At 60.5% G+C, this 21,144-nt stretch overlaps 1 protein-coding gene across 3 annotated transcripts in view; it reads left to right on the top strand.

The window, feature by feature from the left end:
* Positions 1-843: 843 nt before the first annotated feature.
* The window catches only part of KCNH2 (potassium voltage-gated channel subfamily H member 2), a 47,757-nt gene continuing 27,456 nt past the window's right edge, over positions 844-21,144 (top strand). The window contains exons 1-5 of one of the 3 annotated variants that reach the window (XM_077303513.1): positions 844-1,391; positions 4,812-5,042; positions 15,679-15,843; positions 18,072-18,506; positions 19,558-19,772. In XM_077303513.1, coding sequence (XP_077159628.1) covers positions 1,316-1,391; positions 4,812-5,042; positions 15,679-15,843; positions 18,072-18,506; positions 19,558-19,772 — 1,122 coding nt within the window. In that variant the 5' untranslated portion in view covers positions 844-1,315. Of the gene's footprint in view, positions 1,392-4,811; positions 5,043-10,375; positions 10,490-15,678; positions 15,844-18,071; positions 18,507-19,557; positions 19,773-21,144 lie in introns of those variants that run through there. The other 2 variants (XM_077303512.1, XM_077303514.1) reach the window with 2 other exon arrangements.

Genomic DNA, 21,144 nt, shown 5'->3' with positions numbered 1-21,144 from the left:
TCATAGAATCATAGAGTTGGAAGGGGCCATACAGGCCATCTAGTCCAACCCCCTGCTCAATGCAGGATCAGCCCTAAGCATCCTAAAGCATCCAAGAAAAGTGTGTATCCAACCTTTGCTTGAAGACTGCCAGTGAGGGGGAGCTCACCACCTCCTTAGGCAGCCTATTCCACTGCTGAACTACTCTGACTGTGAAAAACATTTTCCTGATATCTAGCCTATATCGTTGTACTTGAAGTTTAAACCCATTACTGCGCATCCTCTCCTCTGCAGCCAACGGAAACAGCATCCTGCCCTCCTCCAAGTGACAACCTTTCAAATACTTAAAGAGGGCTATCATGTCCCCTCTCAACCTCCTTTTCTCCAGGCTGAACATTCCCAAGTCCCCTATCTTCATAGGGCTTGGTCCCTTGGCCCCAGATCATCCTCGTCGCTCTCCTCTGTACCCTTTCAATTTTATCTAGGTCCTTCTTGAAGCGAGGCCTCCAGAACTGCACACAGGACTCCAGGTGTGGTCTGACCAGTGCCTTATACAATGGGACTATGACATCTTGTGATTTTGTTGGTGCTCCCTAACGGCCAAGGAGGGCGGCGGTGAGGCGCGAGCGTGTTCGGGAGCCGAGCGGCGGGCAGGGCTTCGCGAAGGAGGGGTGTCTCGTGCGCTGTTCCTGCTCCAGCTGGCGTGGGGCGGGGGAAGCGCGAGGGCCTTCTGCACACGCTCAGAGGCGCGCTCCGTCTGCGGCGGGGCTCCGCGGTCGGCCATCCTCCAGCAGGGCGCCGAGCGCCCCCATTGGCTGCGCGGGCCGCGGGGCTCCGCCCGGCCGGCCTCTCTCTCTCGGCAGCCAGCGGCTCTGCGCTCTCTCCAGCCAGCCAGCTCGGCCGCCGGCGCGGAGGAGGAGGAGGAGGAGGAGGACAAGAGGAGGCGGCGGCGGCAGGGCCAGCCCGGGAGAGGGAGCGGCGCCCCTCGGCCTCCCGCCCGGGTCTCTCCCCTCCGTCCCTCCTTCCGTCCCTCCCTCCTCGCCTGGCTTCCACGCTGCCGCCTCCTTTGCCTAAATAAGGACGATGCCGCCGTCGCGGCGCTGAGCCGGGCCGGACCCGTCCCGTCGAGGCGCCGCGCCGCCACCTGCCGAGCGCAAGGCCGGGCCCCGCCTGCCGCCGGGAAGGCTTAGGCGCTGCGTCCGGGCAGCTGCCCCCCTCCGCCGGACGCCGCGGGCTGCGACGGGCTCCGGAGCTGGGCCGCCCGCTGGACTCGGCGGGCGCCGCCGGACGGGCGCTGGGACGGGCCCCGCTTGGCGCGGCCCGATGGGCTGACAGCATGCCGGTGCGGCGCGGGCACGTCGCCCCGCAGAACACCTTCCTGGACACCATCATCCGCAAGTTCGAGGGCCAGAGTAAGTGCGCGCCCCCGGGGCCCCGAGGCAGAGCGGCGCGCTCCCTCTCGCGAGGAGCCAGCTGGGCATCCCTTTGTCTGCGGGGCGGCCGGCCGGCCGGCGGGGGCCTCTTGGGCGTGCGGGGCTGCGCGGGGTAGGCCGCGGCGTGGCCATGCCGAGCGGCGGGCGCGCGAGAAGAGCGGGCCGCGCGGCGGAGGTTCCGGCCGCGGGGCCTCGGGGGCGGGAAGGCCGTGAGCGCCGTCGGAGCTGGGGCCTCCCTGGCCAGGCCAGGCTCGGGGCGGGGCCAGCCGGCCTGTTGTTCGGGGCTCTGGGCTCTGGCGCCCCATCCCCCCCCCCCCGCGAGAACGACAGAGGGAAGCGCTAGCTGGGGGGTGGCCTGTCCCTCCGAGGGGCTAGTCCGGCGTGGGGCCTGGGTGGTGCTGAGGCAGCCTTCTGCTTGTGGCCTTTGCAGCCGGTCTTTCTGCGGGTGCCTTTGACCTTGGGATGTTCCCAGCATGCAGTGGCCAATACCAGGGGTCTTGCTCTGGAGAGGTCCTGCTCCTTCCTGCCAGGAAGGTCTGAAGCCCCCCTCCCCCAATATTCCCCTTGTAGATGGGGGGAGGGCTTCGCACTAGAGGTAGGCCCAGTGTCTGCAGCTACCCATTTTTCCGCTTTTTCTGAGCTTTGGTTTGAGCTTTGTCGCTTTGCCTTGATTATCCTGTGTACAAGAGTGCTAGCTGGGGGCCAGCCTCTTGAGCCCCTGCTGCTCTCCCTCCGGACCAAGGTGCCCCTGCTGCCCAGCACAGAGCCAGCCGTCACTAAGAAGGGATCGCAAGGTCCAGGGTCTGCCCCCTCCTTCTAAACCTGTGGGGCCTGGTTGTGGCCTGCCGCTTTGGATATAGGGGCGGGGGTCCGCAACGGGGGCTGGAAACCAGCTCTGGAGCTCTGCTTGTCTGTGCTTGGGCCCAGGAAGGCTACCTTGGTCAAGCTGAGGAAGCCCCTGGCTCTTCAGCACTGTTTGGAGTGCATGGTCACCATCCAGAAGAGTGCCCAGTGACGTGTTGGCCACCTATGAAGGAGGCGCCATGCGCCCTTTCCTGCTGCCTGGGCTGGAGTGAGGCAAACTGCGCGGATGATTTGGCAACTCCCGAGGAGGAGATTAGCCTGGAATCCAAACTATTTCCCAGACGGCCTTCCGCTCTTGCCCGCCTGCGGGTCTTCCAGCCACCTCTGCTCATCACCCGTTTCTGTGGCCTGGCCTTTCATGCAGCAGCCTTGGTGGGCACTTCCGCCCTCTCCCGGGCAGGGGCTGAGCAACTGGACACTTCCTGCTCCCGCCAACAGGGCAGGGAGCACGGGGGAGCGTGTCTTCTGTGCCTGGGACTGTTCTTTTAATGCCAGCTGGGAAGCAGAAGGCAGAATCCCACCACCTCCTTGCCAAGGGGCACTTTTCCTCGTGGGTCCCTGGGGCCCCCTTCCGGTCATGCCGCTAGTTGGGGGACCCATGACCAAGCCTTGTCCATGACAGGCAGTGAACCAGCCACTCCCCCCTGCCCAGCGGTCCCTCAGATTCTGGTCCGAACTCGATGGGACCCCCCACCCAGTTGCACTCTGCCTGCGGCCTCTTTGTATTAATTCACAAAACAGCTGGTAAACCTCTTTCTACCACAGATGATGTGTGTGTGTGTGTGTGTGGGGGGGGGGGGTATCACATGGTTCAGAGCCTTCCCATGTAAACCAGAAATGGCATAAATAAAAGCCTGGCCTCAGGTGCGCTCTCATCCGGAGCACCAAGGCACGGGGGACAGCCCTGGGGGAGGGGAGCCTCCAGTCCTCACTGCTTTGGAAAAGGCAACCCCCCCCCCATCAGGGAATGAGTGAGTGAAGGGGGGCCCCGCTGGAGACACAGCCGGGGAGGGAGGTGACTAGGCCCCTGCACGGAAAGATTTGGGACACTGGGGGGGGGGGGGTGATCGGTATGCGTGATGACCAAATGCAGAGTAGAGGGGCTTGCCAGTCCAGCTCAAATTACGTATTGCTTTAAAGCCTTTATCCCCCCTGCCTTCTCCCCAGTGAGCACCCAAAGCAGCTTACCTGGTTTCCCAGCATGGCCTCACGGGCAAGAGCCATGGCCTCCGGTATGAAGAATGGGGTTTGAGTCCTTGCTCCACCTCTGTATGCAGCTGGCTGGGTTCCTTTGGGCCAGTCACAGTCCTGTTAGAGCTGATCTCACAGAGCAGTCCTGTCAGAGCTCTCTCAGCCCCACCTAGCAGGGTGTCTTTGCGGGGGGGAGAGGAAGGGAAAGTGATCAGAAGCCGCTATGGGACCCTTTGGGTAGTGAAAAGTGAGGTGTCAAAAAACCCACTCTTCTCTCCTTCATTTTATCCTCACCACAGCCCTGTGTGGTGGGGTAGGCTGCTGAGGGAGTGCAACGGATCCAAGGACACCCAGAAAGCTTCCATGGCACATGTGGGAATTTGAGCCCGGTCCCTCCAGACCCTGGTCGGCCCCTCTTGGCCACGGTGTCACAGTGCCCCTCTCGACTCAGAGGCCACCGTTGCGTCTACCGCATGAGATCCACGCTGGCTCCCCCTGGTTCTGCTCTGCCTTCCTCCTCTTCTAGATCAGGGCAAGGAGGGGATCCCACTTCTTTACTGGATTGCGGCTTCCCCAGGCACCACACCATCCCTGGACAGCCGCCACTGCCGGCTGCTGCTGCTGCTGCTGCTGCTGCTGCTCCCTCCCACCTGTGGGGCAATTCTATGGCTGCCAGGAAGTCCCGCCTTGCTGCTGCCCAGAGGCAAGGGAAGAGGCATGGCATCGTGCCCAAGGGCGGAGTGGCTACTGGGACTCTCCTTGATGGACCAATGAGCTGCCCTTGGGGGGCAGGCCTGGGGTGGGCTGTGAGGAGGGCCCAGGACAGCTCTTCAGGGTGTCAGCCCCCCCGGCCCCCCCCCCCCCCGTTTCCTTTTTCTGTTTCGGCCTTTCTGCTTGGTTCTTCCCAGAGAGTCTGCCGGGGATGGAACCAGAGTCCTTCTGCATGCAAAGCAGGTCCTCTTCTCATGAGCCCCTGGGAAGTGCCTCCTTCCACCTCTTTCCCCCCAAGAGCTTGCCTGTGGAGCATCAAGGGCGGGGAGAGCCACCTTGGTGTAGTGGCTAGGTGTGCCGACTTATAGTCTGGCAAGCCAGGTTTGATTCTCCGCTCCCCCACATGCAGCCAGCTGGGTGACCTTGGGCTTGTCACTGTCCTGATAGTGCTGTTCTCACAGAGCTTTGTCAGCTCCGCTTGCCTCACAGAGTGTCTCTTATGGGGAGAGGAAGGGGAAGGTGAATGTAAGCTGCTTTGAGACTCTTCCTGGTAGAGAAGAGCAGCATCTTAAGAACCTCCTCCTCCTCCTCCTCCTCCTCCTTCTTCATGGGGTCCTTCTCCTCATCTCCCAGGTCGCAAGTTCATCATTGCCAATGCGCGCGTGGAAAACTGCGCCGTCATCTACTGCAACGATGGCTTTTGTGACCTCTGTGGCTACACGCGGGCGGAGGTCATGCAGAAGCCATGCACATGTGACTTCCTCTACGGGCCACGTACCCAGAAGAGCTCCATGGCGCAAATGGCGCAGGCCCTGCTGGGCTCTGAAGAGCGCAAGGTGGAGATCTGCTTCTACCGGAAAGATGGTAAGGAGCATGCGGGAACCAGTGCGTGAGATCTAGGAGAGGTGAAGGGAGGCCTCTGGGAGGGCGTCTGCATTAAGCACCACACTCTAGACAGGTGTCGGAAGGGGGGGGTGTCTCTCTGTCTGAGGCTGTGGTGGGGGGTGGCAGGGATCAGCCTTTGGGCCTTCCAAATGTGCCGTGCTTGAAGTGGGGCCAGAACACCATGTCTGCCTACCGTTGGGTATGGGGTTTCCACCTGGGGAGTAGTTGATTTGGGGTGGGGGCGGCCTCAGCAGTTTGTGGGGTTGTCCCTGGAGTTGTCCCTGCCATTTTCTCCGGTGGGACTGATCCTCCTGTGTGAAGATCGGTTGTTGTCCAGATCTTGGCTGGTCACCCTAGAAGCTGCCTTTCTCTCTCCTTCTGCCTTGGGGAAGAGGACTGTCTGGCCCCGGACCTTGTGCTTTGGGCCCCCCCTCTGGGCCAGCTATCCAGGGGGGCTCTTAGCTCAGCCCCCAGAGGGAGAGTGCTCAGGGCTACTTGTTCCGCTGGGCCCTCCATAGGAAAAGCGAGCCTTTCGGGGCTGTACTCGCCATCCCCAGCCTGCCTCTTCTGGGTGGGGCTGGGGGGTGGGGAGAGCACCTGAGGCGGGGCAGGGCCACCCTGCCGAATGAGAGGGGTCTTTCCTGGGGCCTGCAGCGACGGAGCCAGTCCCAAGAGAGGAGGCAGCTGCTGTTCCCTGGTTGTGGTTGCTAGGCAGCCTCTGAGTGGGGCAGGATGGGGCGGGGTGAGTGGGTGGGTCTGCTGCAGAACCGCTGAGGATGAGCAGGTAGAGCGGAGCAAGAGAGGCCACCTGGGGCCTCCCTCTCTCCCAGCTGCCTCCTTTTTCATCATCATCATGGTAACGCTTTGACTGACTGGCTTCCTTCCTCCTCTTAGGGTGAGCTGGAACCCCCTGGGGGCCTCTCAAGGCCTGCTCCTATTGTGGGGCCTTGCTTGCTCTCCTCTGCTGACCTGGGCACAGACGGGGGGGGGGGGGCGCTCATGTGCAGCCTTCTTGGCTCTTTGCCTTCACCCTGATGTGCAGAGCTCCTTGCATTTCTTTTCATGGTACGATTGGGCTGTGGAACCTTAGATGAAAGGGCTCACGTCCGTCAGACCCCGGGGGCCAGAGTAGACCATGGCAGTCTGGTGGGCTTTGGCCACAGGGAGATCAAGGTGGGACGGGTAGGCCATAGGCGCCCCATTGCCCAGGGCCGTGACAGGGAGCAGGGGCTCTCAGGCCCTGAATGAGGAGGTCAGGAAGCAGCCCCTTTGCCCTGCCCGGTGCCCCTGAAGGTAGGGCCCCTCAGGACTCCACAAAGGACCCCCCAAAGAAGCCTGCAGCTCTGCTCCCCCTCTCCTGCCTCGGTACACCGTGAGCAGAGAGCTGCTGGAGGCAGCTCCTTCATCTGGCTCAAAGAAGTGAGCCGGCTCCCCCCCCCCATGTCTTGCTGCAGAATGCCAGCTCCAGCCCCTGCGGGCATCTTTGCCAGACCTCTTTCTAGCAAGGAGTGGAGCCCAGAAGGGGCCGGCCCTACCTCTCAGCCTTGTGGGCTGCTCCCTGCATGCCTTGCTCCATCCAAGGAGATGCTCCCCAGAGCAGCTTATCTCCTCCCCGAAAACACTGCATGTGCTGCTCTCTAGGGCCTGCGGCGCACAGAGATTGATGACTGTTTGTGCCTGTGTGAAAGGAGGCCTCCCTCAGTGGCAGGCAGGCCCTCCATCTTGCCACCCACGAGTCCTTGGCCCAGCTGCCTGGCCCGCGGAGCTCTCCCTGGGGAGCTGCTTGTCTGGAGCGGGGCTTGTCTCGCTTACGCCGTCCTTGTGGTTCTGCTTTTGACGGGGTGGCTGCCCAGGACGTGATCCATGAGTACCGGGTGGGGGATACCTGGCTTGATAGTAGGAGAGGTGAAAGGGACTTAGGAGTCCTGGTGGACAATGCTGAATTTGCGCCCACAGTGCGATACGGCAGCTAAGGAGGCCAATGCGATATGAGGCTGCCTGCTCGTAGCAGAGGATCTAGAGCCAGGGAAGTTGTACTCCATTCCCCACTGGGAATAGAGTGTCCAGTTCTGGGTGCCACAGTTGAAGAAGGATATTGTACAAGTCGGGATGTGCTCAGAGAAGGGCGGCTAGAACGGTCGGGGGGTTGGCATCCAGGCTTCACACGGAAAGGCAGAGAGAGTTCGGTCTGTGCTGCGTGGAGATGAGGAGGGCCCGGGGGGGGGGGGACAGGAGAGCTAAGTAGAAGGTATGCTGAAGAGTGGGCCGACTCCCTGGCCCGAGGGAAGTTCGCCTGGTCTTGGCCCAGGCCAGGGCCTTTTCCGTCCTGGCCCCGACCTGGTGGAATGAGCTCCCAGGAGAGCTGAAGGCCCTGACGGAGCTGTCACAGAGGTCTTCCGCCAGGACGAGGGCGGCCGGGGCCCCCCTACGAGTTAGCCAGGCCAGCAGGCTGCTCCGCACTAGCCTCCGAGTGAAATGTGACCTGTCCAGCTGGAAGGGGAGGGGGTATAAGTCTGCTGCCAAGAGAGGCTCAGGGAACTGGTTTTACCGTTTTTATTGTTTTATGTTGGATGATGATGATATTTATTGTGGGGTTCTTTTCTGTTACAAGCCGTCTTGTAGGGGAGTGGTGGGCGACAAGTCAAATTATAAATAAATAAACTTGTTTCTTGCAACTTTAGAGACAGGGATAAAGGCCAATGTGTTCAAATTATGAGAAAAGAGGTTCCACTTAAATATTATTATTAGAAAGCATTTTCTGGCAAGGAGGGCTATTCGTAGATGGAAGGTGCTCCTTTGGAGGGTGGTGGATTCTCCATCAATGGACGTTTTTAGGAGGAGATTGGATGAACACCTGTCAGGAATGGGTGATTTTGAAGCCCCCAAGAAGATGAGGGCTGGAATGGATGGCTCTTGGTGGTCCCTTTAAGCTCCAGGTGTGATTCAGGGTCTGACCAGGTAACTCCACTCTCTTGTCCTCTTCCCTTTGTGTCCCCTGCTGGGTGCAGCCTTTCAGTCATGGCCTTGGCTCCCCCCCAACACCCCCCCCCCCGTCTACTGTCCAGGACCTTCGTTCCGTGACAACACCAGGAGAGGCCTGCTGGATTAGACCAGTGGTCCATCTGGGCCAGCATCCTGCTTTGCAGAGTAGCCAGTCAGTTGATCTGCAATTGCAGCCATTGGGCCCTTCCCCTGATGTTTATATCTTATTTATTTATGCATTTGTGTATGTATTAATTTATTGCATTTATATGCCCCCTTCCTAAGATTAAAATACACACAGTGCAATATATTGGTGTAGTGGCTAGGAGTGCAGACTTGCCGGGTTTGATTCTGCGCTCCCCCACATGCAACCAGCTGGGTGACCTTGGGCTCGCCACGGCACTGATAAAACTATTCTGACCGAGCAGTGATATCAGGGCTCTCTCAGCCTCACCCACCCCACAGGGTGTCTGTTGTGGGGAGAGGAAAGGGAAGGCGACTGTAAGCCACTTTGAGACTCCTTTGGGTAGGGAAAAGCGGCATATAAGAACCAACTCTTCTTCTTCTTCTTCTAATTTAAAAATACAAGTTTCAGTGATTTAAAATAAGTAGCACTAATCCACTCAGAGCTGTCGCCTCTTTCCAGGGGCTGGGGAGCGGCGGCATTAAGTCCACCTTCTGTAGGTGTCGGTGGGTGCCTTTGGGCAGGGGGGCTGGCAGATGCTGCATGATGCTTTCATGCCTTAGCCAAGGGCCTGGTAGGGCAGCTCTGTCTTGCAAGGCCTGCAGAACGACTTGAGGTCCCACAGGCTGGCCCTGAGATTCAGCTTCGGCCCCTGGGCTTGGCGTCTTGGGTTGGCTATGCACCCCTGAAGAAGTCCTTCTCCGTCCCTCTGAAAGCCACCCACACTCATGGCCATGAGTAATTCCCTTGGAGCTGGTCTGTCCTGGAGCTCAGGGAGTCCCCTGAGCCTTGTGGGAGTAGGTGAAAAAGCTCTCTTTATCCACCGGCTCCCCCCTTGGCCAGAATTCTGGGAAGATCTGTGGGGTCTCCCCGTGGCATTCTTCTTCCTAAGCTCTTCCGCCCTTCCTCATGGAGAAGGGGCTCCAGCCCCAAGTCCTCTGGGCTGGCTCCCGCTGTCCTCCTCCCAGCTCCTTTTCGAGATGCATGCGGGGACCAGAACAGCCTGCGGTAGTTCAGGGGAGGCTCCCCCAGAGATCTGCATGGGGATATTGCAAGACCGGCCTTTCCTCTGCCGATGTGTGCCTGGTGCTTTCAGCCCCTGGGCTGGTCATCTTGGGTAGGAACTGTGCGCTGATGAAACTCTGCTCCATCCCAAGATTCCTTTCGAAATCTGGCTCAGGCATTTCAGCAGATACTTAAAATGAGGGTTGTTTTGTTACTCTTACCCACCCTGACTTCTCCCAGTTGTCCCATCATTGCTCACAGCCAGCCTTGGTTTTTTCCATCTGGAATGATTTGGGGTCTTCTGCAAACTTGGCTGCTGTGCTGGTCTAGCCAGGTCTAGCCAAGGGACCCCATTGCTGAACACTGTGACTGTGCATGTGGAGGGGGAGAGGGTCAGGGGGCCAAGGATGAGGAGACATCCTGCCCCCCTACGTCAGTCCTCCTCTGGGCCTTGGCTGGCAGGGGCTCTGTGCAGGGGCAGCCAAGGCCTAGCTGCCCACAGGGGCTCTGCTCAGGACTCACCCTCCTCTTGGCCAAGCCTTCCGGGGCCTGACCACTGTTGCTGTCCTTTCTGCTCCTCCCCGGTTTTGGAGGAAGACCTTTTGGGCTGGGTCAGCGTGAGCTCATTCTTTGGTCAGCCAGGTTCCTGCCTTTTGCAGGGGGATGACCCTTGGCAAATGTCTGTCTTGCCCAGGGAGCGATGAGCCTAAGACTTCCTGATGAAATGCTCCGTGGTTGGTGGTTCTTATGCCCACTGAAACTTGGGGGCAGTCTTTGGGCTGGCAGAGGCTGCTGCTTCTGCTGATAGCCCTGGCACATGGGCTCCGAGTGCTGGTTCTGGGGACCTCCTGGGTTACAGTGGGATGGCGCAGTGGGTCTCAGCACTCCTGGCTAGCCCTGCCTCCCCCTGTCTGTCCCCAGGCGGCTGTGCTCCCCTTCTGGTCCCTGTGGGCCTCCCACCACGCCAGGTGTCTCTCCTCTGGAGAGGCCTCTGCCTCCGGCTCACGTCAGCCTTTCTTGTTCCGGCAGGCCGGGTAAACAGAGCCGGCTCCCAGCTGCAGCCAGCTAGCCCCCTCCCCCCCCCCAGTCCTCGCGCAGGCCTGCAGGAAGCAGAAGGTGCCAGCTGCTAATGGCGCACCAGACCTGCACGGGACCGAGACACTCAACCAGAGCGGGTGTGAGGATCTGCCTGTGGGGCTGGGGAGCCTGACATGGCAAAGTCCTCACCTCCAGTCCTTTCCTGGCAGTGCGTCTGGTGAGAAAGGCCCAGCGTTGGGGACACCTACAGAGAGCTGGGGGGGGGGGTCATGTCCCCTCCCGGGCAGGAGCCTAGGCTTCAGTGTATGTGTATGGAGGGGTCCTTAGGAGGAGGAGATAAACTTTTGGGAATGGGGAAGAAAATCAGTGGGGATTTTCTTGGATAGAAGCAGACCCCCCCCCCTGCGATCCCCCAGCCCTCTGTGCAGAATTGTTGGGCTTCCTGGGCTGGGCCTGGCCCTGTTCTATGGGGCCTGAGACCTTGGCGGGCAACAGCCACGGCTGGCCAGGAGTAGCTGGGGGGTTCCCGGTTCCTCTTGCCAGCGACCGACCAGTCCCTCATGCTTGGCCCTCTGGCTTCCCAGGAGGTCCCACTTTCCTTCTTACCAGGGGTGGGGAGGCTGGTGCCCCCCCCCCCATTCTCACTGGCTTCTTCAGAGCGCCGGTCCTGCTCCAGAAATAGCACGCTTGCAGCCGGCAGTTTTGAGTTGCTTACTCTGGGAAGGGGGGTGCGGAGGGAAGCACACGCTCTTCTAAGGAGGCCCCGGCTACAGACTTTGTGCCCTAAGCAGCTGCTGGGCAGGCAGAAATGGAACAGGGGCAGCTTTCGTGGAACAGCCCTGCCTGCCGGTTGTTTGTCTGCCAGGAAAGAAAAGGGGTCTGCTTGTGGTCCTGCAACCTGCCCCCTCTTTGTACCAAGATATGGGGGGAGAAGTAGGATTGCGGGGGCGGGGCAGTCTTGTGCTTCCGGGGTCCCTTCAGGAGACTGGCTCCATCTGTGTTCCCCCTCATCTCTCTGGCTGAGGCTCTGTGCTTCCCCAGCCGGGTTTCTGCCTGGCAGGCAGGAGAATGGGGGCGAATATCCTGATTCACGTCCAGTTCAGGGCAGCTGCTTTGGACCATGAGTGGGACACCCCCCCCCGCTCTACTTTCTGTCCCTCCTGTAGCTCTGCCCAATTGGGTGGCCGTTTTGGGTGTGTGTGTCTGTGTACTTGTGTTTGTATGTGTGTGTGGGGGGGAACATTTGACATCAGACTGTTAACACCCCCCCCCCCAATTTGTACCTTCATTATTTGGGCGTTGGTTATCTTTGTGCTGCTGAGATGGCACCCAGGGACAGGTTTGGCCAAGGAGAGGGAGCCCTGCCCCCCTTCGCTTGTTGGGAGCCCCCCTCCCTTGTCCTTGATGCTTGCTCAGGTGGAGAGGAGGCAGCCCCCCTCCCCCCCCATGAGGGGCCTTGTGTAGCTCATGCCCTTTGGGCCCCCTTGGAGACGGCCTCTGTCCTCCAGGCGCGTGCAGCGGCCGGACCAGTCTCTCCCTGGCATCCGCTCTCCAGAGGCTCTGGCGGAGAAGACTTGGCCATCAGCTGCAGCTGGCGTCCTTCCCCTGCCCAGCCCCAGAGGCACAGCAGCTCTCCTTTGCCCAGCCAGGATTTCCGCCAGACCTCCCTCCAGGCAGCCCCTCGGCCCAGCAGTCGCAGATCCAGAACCAGCCCAGCTGGGAAAGGGAGAGCAGGAGTTGAGCGGAAGTGTGTGTGTGTGTGGGTGTGTGTGTGTGTGGGGCTTCCGAAACAGAACCCAAGGGAGCCTCTCCCACTTGGCTGCTGGCAAGCAGCTAATTAGCAGTTAATGAAGGGGGGGGTTGCCCCTGAGTGGGGGGGAGCTGGGGTGAGGGGGAGAGGGTGGCCGGCCCAAGGTCACCCTGAACGGCATCGATCAGGGATGGGCAGCCACTTGGCCCCCTCCCTCTTGACCCCACGGAGCCAGGCGGAAGCATTTCCACACTAGATGCAAGGAGTCCTGACGGGTGAAAGCACGGGAGAAAGGAATCTGGCACGATGCTGGTCCCATCCAGGGCAGCAGGGCTGGCGGGCGGGCGGCCGTTTTTGGATGCCTGCTCCAGTGAGGAGAAGTATTTTATCGCTGGCTATTTATGGCGGCAGATAGCAGGGAGCAAAGGTTGCCTGGCCTGGGCCTGGGCCTGGGAAAGACGCCCTGCCGCAGCTTGGTTGGCTTCTGGGCAGGGAGGGCTGGGCTCCCCTCCAGGGACAGGGGTGTGCATGTGCCCCACTGCCTCCCCGGGGCAGAGGGGGCTGAGGCCTCCGAGAGACATCCCCTGGGCTGCCAGCTGCTGCCTGGCTGGGGTGGGGGGAGAGCAGCAGGCTCTCTGGCGTGTCTGGCCCTTCTTTCCTGGGGGTCAGCTTGCCTGGCCCCTCAGCTGCTCTACACTGCGCCAGCCGAGCTGGGTGCCTATTCCCCGTGGGGGGTAGGGTGGGGGGAGAATGAGGGTGGTGCCGGCCTCTCTTGCAGGCCTTTTGGCAGCCAGCCAGCCAGCCAGCCAGCCCTGCTGACAGCTGTGTCTTCCTGTGTATTCCTTGTGTCTCCGGGCCGTGGCGGATCTGGGCTGTATCAGCGGCTGAGCCTGCAGGGTGGAAGCAGCAGAGAGTCCTCTGAGTCCTGCCTGAGAAGGGCCTGCCTGTTGCCATGGGAGCCCTTCTGAGCCTTGCCCCCCCCCAAGCCTCTCTTTGGGGGCTTCTGATCCCCCTCCCGCCTCCTGTGGGGCAAGGGGATCGAGGTAGCCGGTGTTCTTGCCCCATGGCTGCTCCGCTGAGGTGCTGGGGGGGGGGGGGCAAAGGGACCCTGTCACCCAACTCGAAGTGAGAGCTGCTGGGCCTCCAAAGGGCAGGCATCAGGTGGGCGTGGAAAGGTCGGCAGCCATGATGTGCAGGGCGCTTGACTGGCATGCCCCACCTCCCCAGAAACGCCTCCTTCCAAAGCCACCTGGCTGTTCACTCGGCTTCCGGCTGGCTCAGGCCTGGCCATCGTTCTGTGCCGTCCCCAGCCCCCTGCCTTTTGGCTCTTCTCCAGCGGCCCTTTCTCCTTGCCCGGTCCAGCTGCCCCCCCGCCTCTCTGCCGGCTGCAGCCTCCATCCTTAGGCTCCTGGGCCCGGAGGGGGGGGGGCTGGGATCCGGGTGGGATTGAGGCAGCCGTCAGGGGTCTGCTTCCCACCTACGCTTTGGCCTGTTGATGGCCTGAGGGAGCCTGTCCTGCCGGGCGGGAAATGGCCCATGAGGGCCGCCTCCTCTGCCAGGTGGGTCTCCAGTCCTCCTGTCCTTCCTGGGAGGCTGGGCTGTGGGACTCAAAGTGGGGGGGGGGCTGCCCGGGACATCCCAGCGAAAAAGGCAATGGGTGTCCCTTGGGGGGGGGGGGAGTGTGTCTGTGTGTCTGTGCCTGTGCAACCGGCAGCAGGGAGTGCAGGCTCAGAGCTTGCCACGTGCGCAGAGCAATTTCCAAGGGCAGCCATGATGGTCTGCAGGCGAAGAGTCGGATTCAAGTTCTGCAGCCCCTCAGAGCCCTGCAAGGTTTTGGGGGATGAGCTGTTTGGCACCTGAGTTCCCTTTGTGATGATATCCCCCAAGGCAACCCTATGAGTCCAGGAGCACCTGAGAGACCAACAGAATTTGGGGCCTGGGTGGAGCTTCTGTGAGCTAGTTTGGACCAAATGTATTTGAAAATGTTCAATATGGGGAAGGGGTGAGGCTTACTTCCTCGAGCCCCCTGGCTGATTGTGCTCTGCAGGGGCGTCAGAAGCGAAGTTTCCAAGGCAGGCCCATTTCTGTCAGATGACTATCCAGCCTCTGCTCAAAAACTTCCAAAGGAGGAGAACCCACCACCTTCCGAGGAAGCCTGTTCCACCGAGGAACCACTATGACTGTCAGGAACGTCTTCCTGAGGTTAAACTGAACATTCTTTTGAATTGATTTTAACCTTTTGGTTCTGGTCCAACCTTCTGGGGCAACAGAAAACAACTCTGCTCCCTCTTCCAGATGTAGTTGAAGATGGTGCTCCTATCACCTCTTAGTCGTCTTCTTTTCAGACTGAACACACCAAGCTCCCTCCACCTTTCCTCATATGTCTTGGTCTCCAATCTCCTCACCATCTTCATAGCCCGCCTACCTCGCAGGGATGGGGTGTGGATAAAGTAGAAGAAATACCTGTGCTGTGTTCTTGATTAAGGATGTCCTAGAAGCCAAGAGCATGTGCAGAGGGTCTTTTCCTTGGCAGGGAGGGCTCAGAGGAACCCGGGAGGGGGGAAACAGGGCCTCCGGAGGGCTTCAGCCCCATCGCCGTGCGCAGCAGCCTGGTCTTGGACGGGGAGGTCGATTGGGCTGCTGTGCCTCAGATCCCTCTGGCTTCCCTGAGAACTGAGCCCCCAGGTGGATGTCCTGCTGGCAGCAGCTGCCCTTCCCCTGGGGGGACCAGCTATGGCCCCCCTGGCTGGGGGTGCCTCTAGGGGCACAGAAGTGGGTCCAGCAGGCACTTCCTAGGGCTGGGAGGGGGGTGGTCAAAGGACAGACTGCTGACTGGGAGAGGGAATCCGGGGGGGGGGGGAGTGTGTGTTGACAGCTGCAGGAGCCAGAGGGTGCAGGATTAGTGCCTGGACTGTGAAAAGCCTCTCGCCTGGGCCCCTCCCACTCGCTCGGTCAGCTGCTGGCCCACGTATGGGAGGACGGAGGGAGGAGTGAGTTTGTGCTGGGGGGGGGGGCTTTCTGCTTCCACCTGGGGCCATTTGGGGAGCAGCCCTGGAGGGAGGTGGGATCCCAGCCAGCTGTGGCTGTGGCGCATGGGGGAGGCCCAGCCATGCGCCTTGCCAGAGATCAGAGCGGCACAAGAAGGCCTGTTGGCTTGCCTCAGGAGCGTCATGGGAAGGAGTGGAAATGCTTCCCCAGTGCCAGCCACCTCCACCATCAGTACCCGGCCAGTGCCCCCCCCCCCCGAAACAAAGCACGGGGCTGGGGCGGGGGCGCCTGTCTGTCTGCAGCCCACTTGTGGTGTCCCCTTGGGCTTCCGAGGCCAGCGCTGTGGGCTGCCTGGGAGGCGAAGACGCTCCGGGGCTGACCCTGCTTAGCTTCTGAACTCAAGGCCCCAATCCCGCAAGCCACTGCTTCCCCTCTGGCAGAGCTCCTGTTGCAGCCTCTTGTCAGTGGGCAGGAGGAGCCCGGGAGCCTCCCAGTTGGCCGAGGCCGAAGATTCCGGGTCCGTATCGCCTTCCGTGGCTGTGTGTGTGCATGGGGGGGGGGGGTTTGAGGTCTCCCCTCCCCTCCCCTGGCACCCTGCCTGGGCCCTCTCCTCCCCCCTCTGCCCCATGCGCCCCGAGGGACTGATGCCGGCCTCTCCTTCCCGGCAGGCAGCTGCTTCCTGTGCCTGGTGGACGTGGTGCCCGTGAAGAATGAGGGTGGAGCCGTAATCATGTTCATCCTCAACTTCGAGGTGGTGATGGAGCGGGACCTGCTGACCAGTCCGGCCAAGAACACCAACCACTGGGTCTCGCCGGGAGCCTGGCTCCCCACAGGTGGGCCTTTTGCTGCCGTTGGTGGGGGCAGTGCTTGGCCGCCTGCTCTGGCTCATGGTGAGCCACAGGTTCCAGGGCTCAAATTCTCTGTGTGGCTCTGGTGGCCACTCCATGGTGTGGGGAGAAAGACCAGTCCTGGTGGGCTCCGGCCTCTGACTGGGGGAGCGGGAGGGGCCAGGAGGAGAATGGGCAGCATGCCCAGGATGGGGGGCAGAGCCCCGTGTGGGACTCCTGCCTGTCTGCTTGCCTCAGAGGCACCACTGGGGGTCCCCCTTCTCTGTGGAGGATGGGCGAGCTGAAGGCCTGGAGCCCCCGCCTTGGACATGGGCCTTCCTCACCAGCCCAGGTGGGCTTCCACAGCGCCACTTTTGTGTTCTTCTGCCCTTGTGGGGGGGGGGGAGTGCCCTGTGGTATTTGTTGTTGTTGTTATTATTATTATTAGATTTATTTCCAAGCAATCCTTAACAGGTTCATGGCAGGTAACAATAGTCTTAAAACCCCATTCGCTGCGGGCCCTGCGAGATCTTACATCATTCCGCAGGGCCTGCAAGACGGAGCTCTTCCACCAGGTTTATGGTTGAGGCCAAGGCTAACATCTATGCCCCCCCCCCGGGACCTGGGATTAGGATTGGGATGGGACCATCAGTATCCCCTCTCCACCTGCTAGTAGGGGGAGGGAGAAGTGGACTAGCCAATCTTGCCATGTTAGCCTGCTAACTATTAATTGGGGGATTGTAATTACTGTTAACGGATTTTAATGGATTTTATGGGGTTTTAGAATGTTGTAACCCGCCACGAGCCACAAGGGAGTGGCGGGCAATAAATCGCATAATAATAATAATAATAATAATAATTAGAATTAGAATTCCCACTAAAGACTTCAAAAATCCCCAACATGGCGGAAAAAATACCCCGATCCAATCCCTATTACCAAGGGGGGGGGGGAGAAAATGGAGAGGAACGGTGTACTCTTCAAACCCCGGGGGGGGCAGTAAATCTACCTCGCTGACCCCAGCCTCAACCATAGACGTGGCAGAAGAGCTCTGTTTTACAGGCCCTGCAGAACGCAGACAGGGCCCGCAGCTCTCCTGGGAGCTTGCTCCACCAGGTGGGGGCCAGGACCAAAAAGGCCCCGGCCTTGATTGAGGCTAGGCGTGCTTCCCTAGGGCCGGGAACGACCAGTAGATTCTCACCCACAGAGCGCAGAGCCCTGCAGGGGGCATAGAGCGATAGGGGGTCCCTCAGGTATGTGGGTCGCAACCCGCATAAGGCCCTAAAGGTTAAAACCAAAACCTTGAACAGGATCCGGGCAGCAATTGGCAACCAGTGCAGCTGCCTCAGCACAGGCTGGAGGTGGGCCCTCCAAGGTGTGCCAGCGAAGACCCTAGCAGCTGCATTTTGCACTAGCTGAAGTTTCCGGATCAGGGACAAGGGCAGGCCCGCGTAGAGCGAGTTACAGAAATCTATTCTGGAGGTGACTGTCGCGTGGATCACTGTGGCCAAGGGGTCAGGGGACAGGTAGAGCGCTGGTAGCCGAGCCTGGCGATGATGGAAAAATGCCTGACTCTCTTGACCTGAGCCTCCATAGTCAGGGAGGCATCAATGGTCACACCCAGATTCCTGGCCTGGGACGCGATGTTAAGTTGCCCCCCTGCCAGGGTGGGTTAGCACGTTTCCTTGTCCCGCCCCCTACCTCCCAGCCACAGGACCTCCGTCTTGGAGGGGTTGAGTTTCAGGCGACATCATCACCACGGTCGAATTAACAGGATGGGCATAACAGAGGGAAGTTTGAGGTGCCAAGGAAGCAGGCTAGACAGCTAGACAGCAGCTGGCCAGGAAACTGGCCTCTCTGGGCTGCCCACGGAAAAGAGCCAAAGAAGGTCTCTTGTTGTACCTCAGGCCTGCAAGCTCGCCTCCCACCTTGGAATGCAAAGCAGAGACAGGCAGGCAGGTCCATTTCGAACCTTCCCACCCCCCCCACCCCCCCTGTAAGGTAGGCCAGGCAAAATGGGAAGGCCCCAGGCAACCCTGGCAGCAAGGTTGGTCCTTTGCTTCCTCCCTCTGTGGGAGTATGGGTTCTACTGCCCCAGCCTGACTCCTTCCCAGGCCAGCAAGGCTGCATTGCTATGCGGGGTCAGTGGGCTCTCCCTGGGGGGCTCTGTCTGGCTGCAGGGGCTTCTGCAGGGCCTCCTCCTCCTCCTCCTCCTCCTCTTCCTCCTCCTCCGCAGGTCGTGGCAAGTCATTCCGGCTGAAGCTGCCGGCTTTGCTGGCCTTGGCCACGAGCAAGCAGTCTCTGCCGCAGGAGGACCCCGATGAAGCTGTGGTGGTGGACTTTTCCAAACACAGCAGTGAGTCGGTCGCGCTGGATGAGGTCCCCTCCTCGCTGGACAATCACTGCCTGGGCTACGGGGAAACCGAAGACCGGCAGGCCCTGATGGAGCGCGAGGGGGGCAGGCTGACGGAGCCACCCATCACCCACTCCTCGCCACGGACCGACAAGGCCCGCCTCAACCTGGATGCCTCCTTCTCCAACTGCAGCCTTCCCCGCAGCCGCTCCCGCGAGAGCTTCTACAGCGTGCGCCGGGCCTCCTCCGTGGACGACATCGAGGCCATGAAGGGCGAAGGGGACAAGGGGCGGGGACACAGCCGCCACGCCAGCACAGGTATGCATGCGGGGGGGGAGCCCCCAAGGTTGGAAGGTGGGACCCCCAGGTCACGCAGTATGGAGGGCGAGCTGGAGACGATTGGGCCCCTTCCTCTCTCCCCAGCAACGCCCAAGATGAAGCAGGAATAGGACACAAGAAGCCAGCCAGCCAGTTGCTCTTTTGGGGGCTCAGCTGATTGGCTAAAGCCCTTGCACTGGGGCTGTCGCCAGATGGGGGCAGACTCCCCAGTGTTCTGTCCCAAACGCTGGCCATGCCCCCTGTGCTGGTCCAGGGAGCTCCTGGTTGACCTGCAGGATTGGGCTAGTGACCCATCTAGGCCAGTGCTGTATTTCCTGTGGGGGCCAACCATCAGACTTCCTGAAGCCTGCAAGCGGGGCCTGGACCCCACAGGCATGGAAACCACCCCCCTTCCCCCCCACACACACACAAACACAGAAACACAGAAGAAGAAGAAGAAGAAAAGTTGGCCTTTGGGCAGTGGCTGAGGGGAGGGGTTGTGGCCCCGGTCCTCTCCTTACGCCAGCCCAGGGGAAGGCGCTGCCTGGCACCTAGGTGAGCCAGGCCAGCACACCGTGTCTCTCCCCACGTGCCTTTCCAGCATATGTCCCTCCCTCCCTCCCTCCCTCCCTCTCTTGGCCTTCATAGGGAGGGGCAAGAGCTCTTTCGTCACCAAGTCCTGTTGGGAATGGCGGCCAACAGCAGCCCCTTGAGGCAGAATCCACGTGCCCCTTGCCCAGAGGCAGGCCCAGCTGACTGGGAGAGGGGGCAGTGCTTTCCCTGCGCTAACATTCCCAAATTGCCTTCAAGGGCCACACAACATATGCCATGTCACTGCAGTCTAGCTTGGGGTTCCTGCCCCATGGATCCTGCCAAGAAGGCCGACAGCCTCCCGGCAGTCAAGGCTCTCTTTGGGATTCCTCCCTGGAAAAGAGCTGAGCGGGTGATCTCCCCCCACCCCCACCCCCCACCCCGCCCTCAACAGAGTCCGCTCCCCTTCCCTCGGCCAGCCTGTCCCCCTCCTTCACCTGCTTCGGCTTCTGGGCTGCAGGGGCTGTGAACCACGCCCGGAGCCCCCTGCTGAACTCCACCTCGGACTCAGACCTCGTGCGCTTCCGCGCCATCAGCCGGATCCCACAGATCACGCTCAACTTTGTGGACTTCAAGGCAGAGGCCTTCCTCCCTGCGCAGCCCAGCGAAAGGGAGATCATAGCCCCCAGCAAGATCAAGGACCGCACCCACCACGTCACCGAAAAGGTCACACAGGTAAGAGAGCCACAGCTGAGCTTTGGGCTGAGCAGCCGGCTGGACTCGGGGGGGGGGGAGCCTGGCACCCTGGCCCCTCCGGCACATGAGACGTCTCGTGGGAGGTGCAGGAGGGCAGACTCAGTCGGAGCCCGGAGCCCCATTTGCATGCTCCTGGGCAGGGGGTAGCAGCTCTGGATTGAGGGGTTCCTGGATCTGGGAGAGGGGAGGGAGCTCAGTGGGAATCCCACCCTCCGAAACAGCCCTTCTCTCTGTCTCCTAGAGGTCAGGTGTCATTCCAACAGATCTGCAGCCACCACCTGGAGGCTGGCAACCGTAGCCTGGACCCAGAATCGAGGGCTGAAAAGCTTTCTGAGGACGAAGGGCCATGTGGATTGTGGGGTGGCAGGGGGAGCACAGAGAGGCAGGGAGGGGGAGAGGGGCCCATTGTGGGGGGCCTTGTTTCCAGGGACCCTCCTGCCTGCTCCCCGTGCTGCCTTCCTGCCTCTTCCATCCCTCCCACACTTTTTTTTTTGGGGGGGGGGATGATGGGTCTCTTTAGAGCAGTGTCTTGGCCATCTGTAGACTGAGGTGGATAGATAGTCGTGTTCATCTGGAGTGGTAGAACAGAATCTGAGTCCAGACAGGCACCTTTAAGACCAACAAAGATTTATTCAAGGCTTGAACTTTTGAGTGTAGGCACTGTTCCTTAGACAATCATGCCTGCACACAGAAGCTCACGCATGAAATAAACCTTTGCTGGCCTTAAAGATGCCATTGGACTCATATTTTGACCTTTTGTGTGATCCAAACAATTGCAGAAATGTGCAGGCCCTCTCTTTTTGGCTGGCTTTTCCCTCTTGTGTAGCAAAGGGCTGCATTTGGGCTTTGTCAAGGACCCATCGTTGGCCCCCGCAGGGTGCAGCTTGGCTCCTTCCTGTGAAGCCACCCATCTGGAGCCACATGCTGTCCCCCAGGGACCTTTTCTTTGCACTGGATGGAGAGGGGGCTGATGCTTGGGGGCCCCGCCTGGGCCAGCTGCCTCTTGCTTTTGCCCTTCCCAGCCCCAAAAACAGAACCCAAAGGCCACCCGAGGAGTTTGTGGTCTCTGCCAGTGTGGTCTGGGGCACAGAGGAGGAGCAGGGAGATGGGGAGGGAGAGTTTGCCCTGGAGCTTCCTTCCCCCATTTGGAGAGGAGAAAACAGTGGGGGGGGGGGAGGGAAGGGAGAATCCTCGCTTCCAAAAAGGAAGGGAGGAACGTCTTCAGCAGGAGGGGGGGGTCCTTTGTAGGCCCCGAGGGCTTGTCTGTGCTGCTGGACACCCCACTGCCCATGAGCTGCAGGATCCCAAGGGCTGAAGAGGAGTGGGGAGGAGGTGAGTGGAGGCTGGTCCC

Source organism: Paroedura picta, chromosome 11, assembly GCF_049243985.1.
Source record: "Paroedura picta isolate Pp20150507F chromosome 11, Ppicta_v3.0, whole genome shotgun sequence".
NCBI classification, from domain to species: Eukaryota; Metazoa; Chordata; class Lepidosauria; order Squamata; family Gekkonidae; genus Paroedura; species Paroedura picta.
Note: the sequence above shows the minus strand (reverse complement) of the source record. Positions and strands in the feature narration are given on the sequence as shown.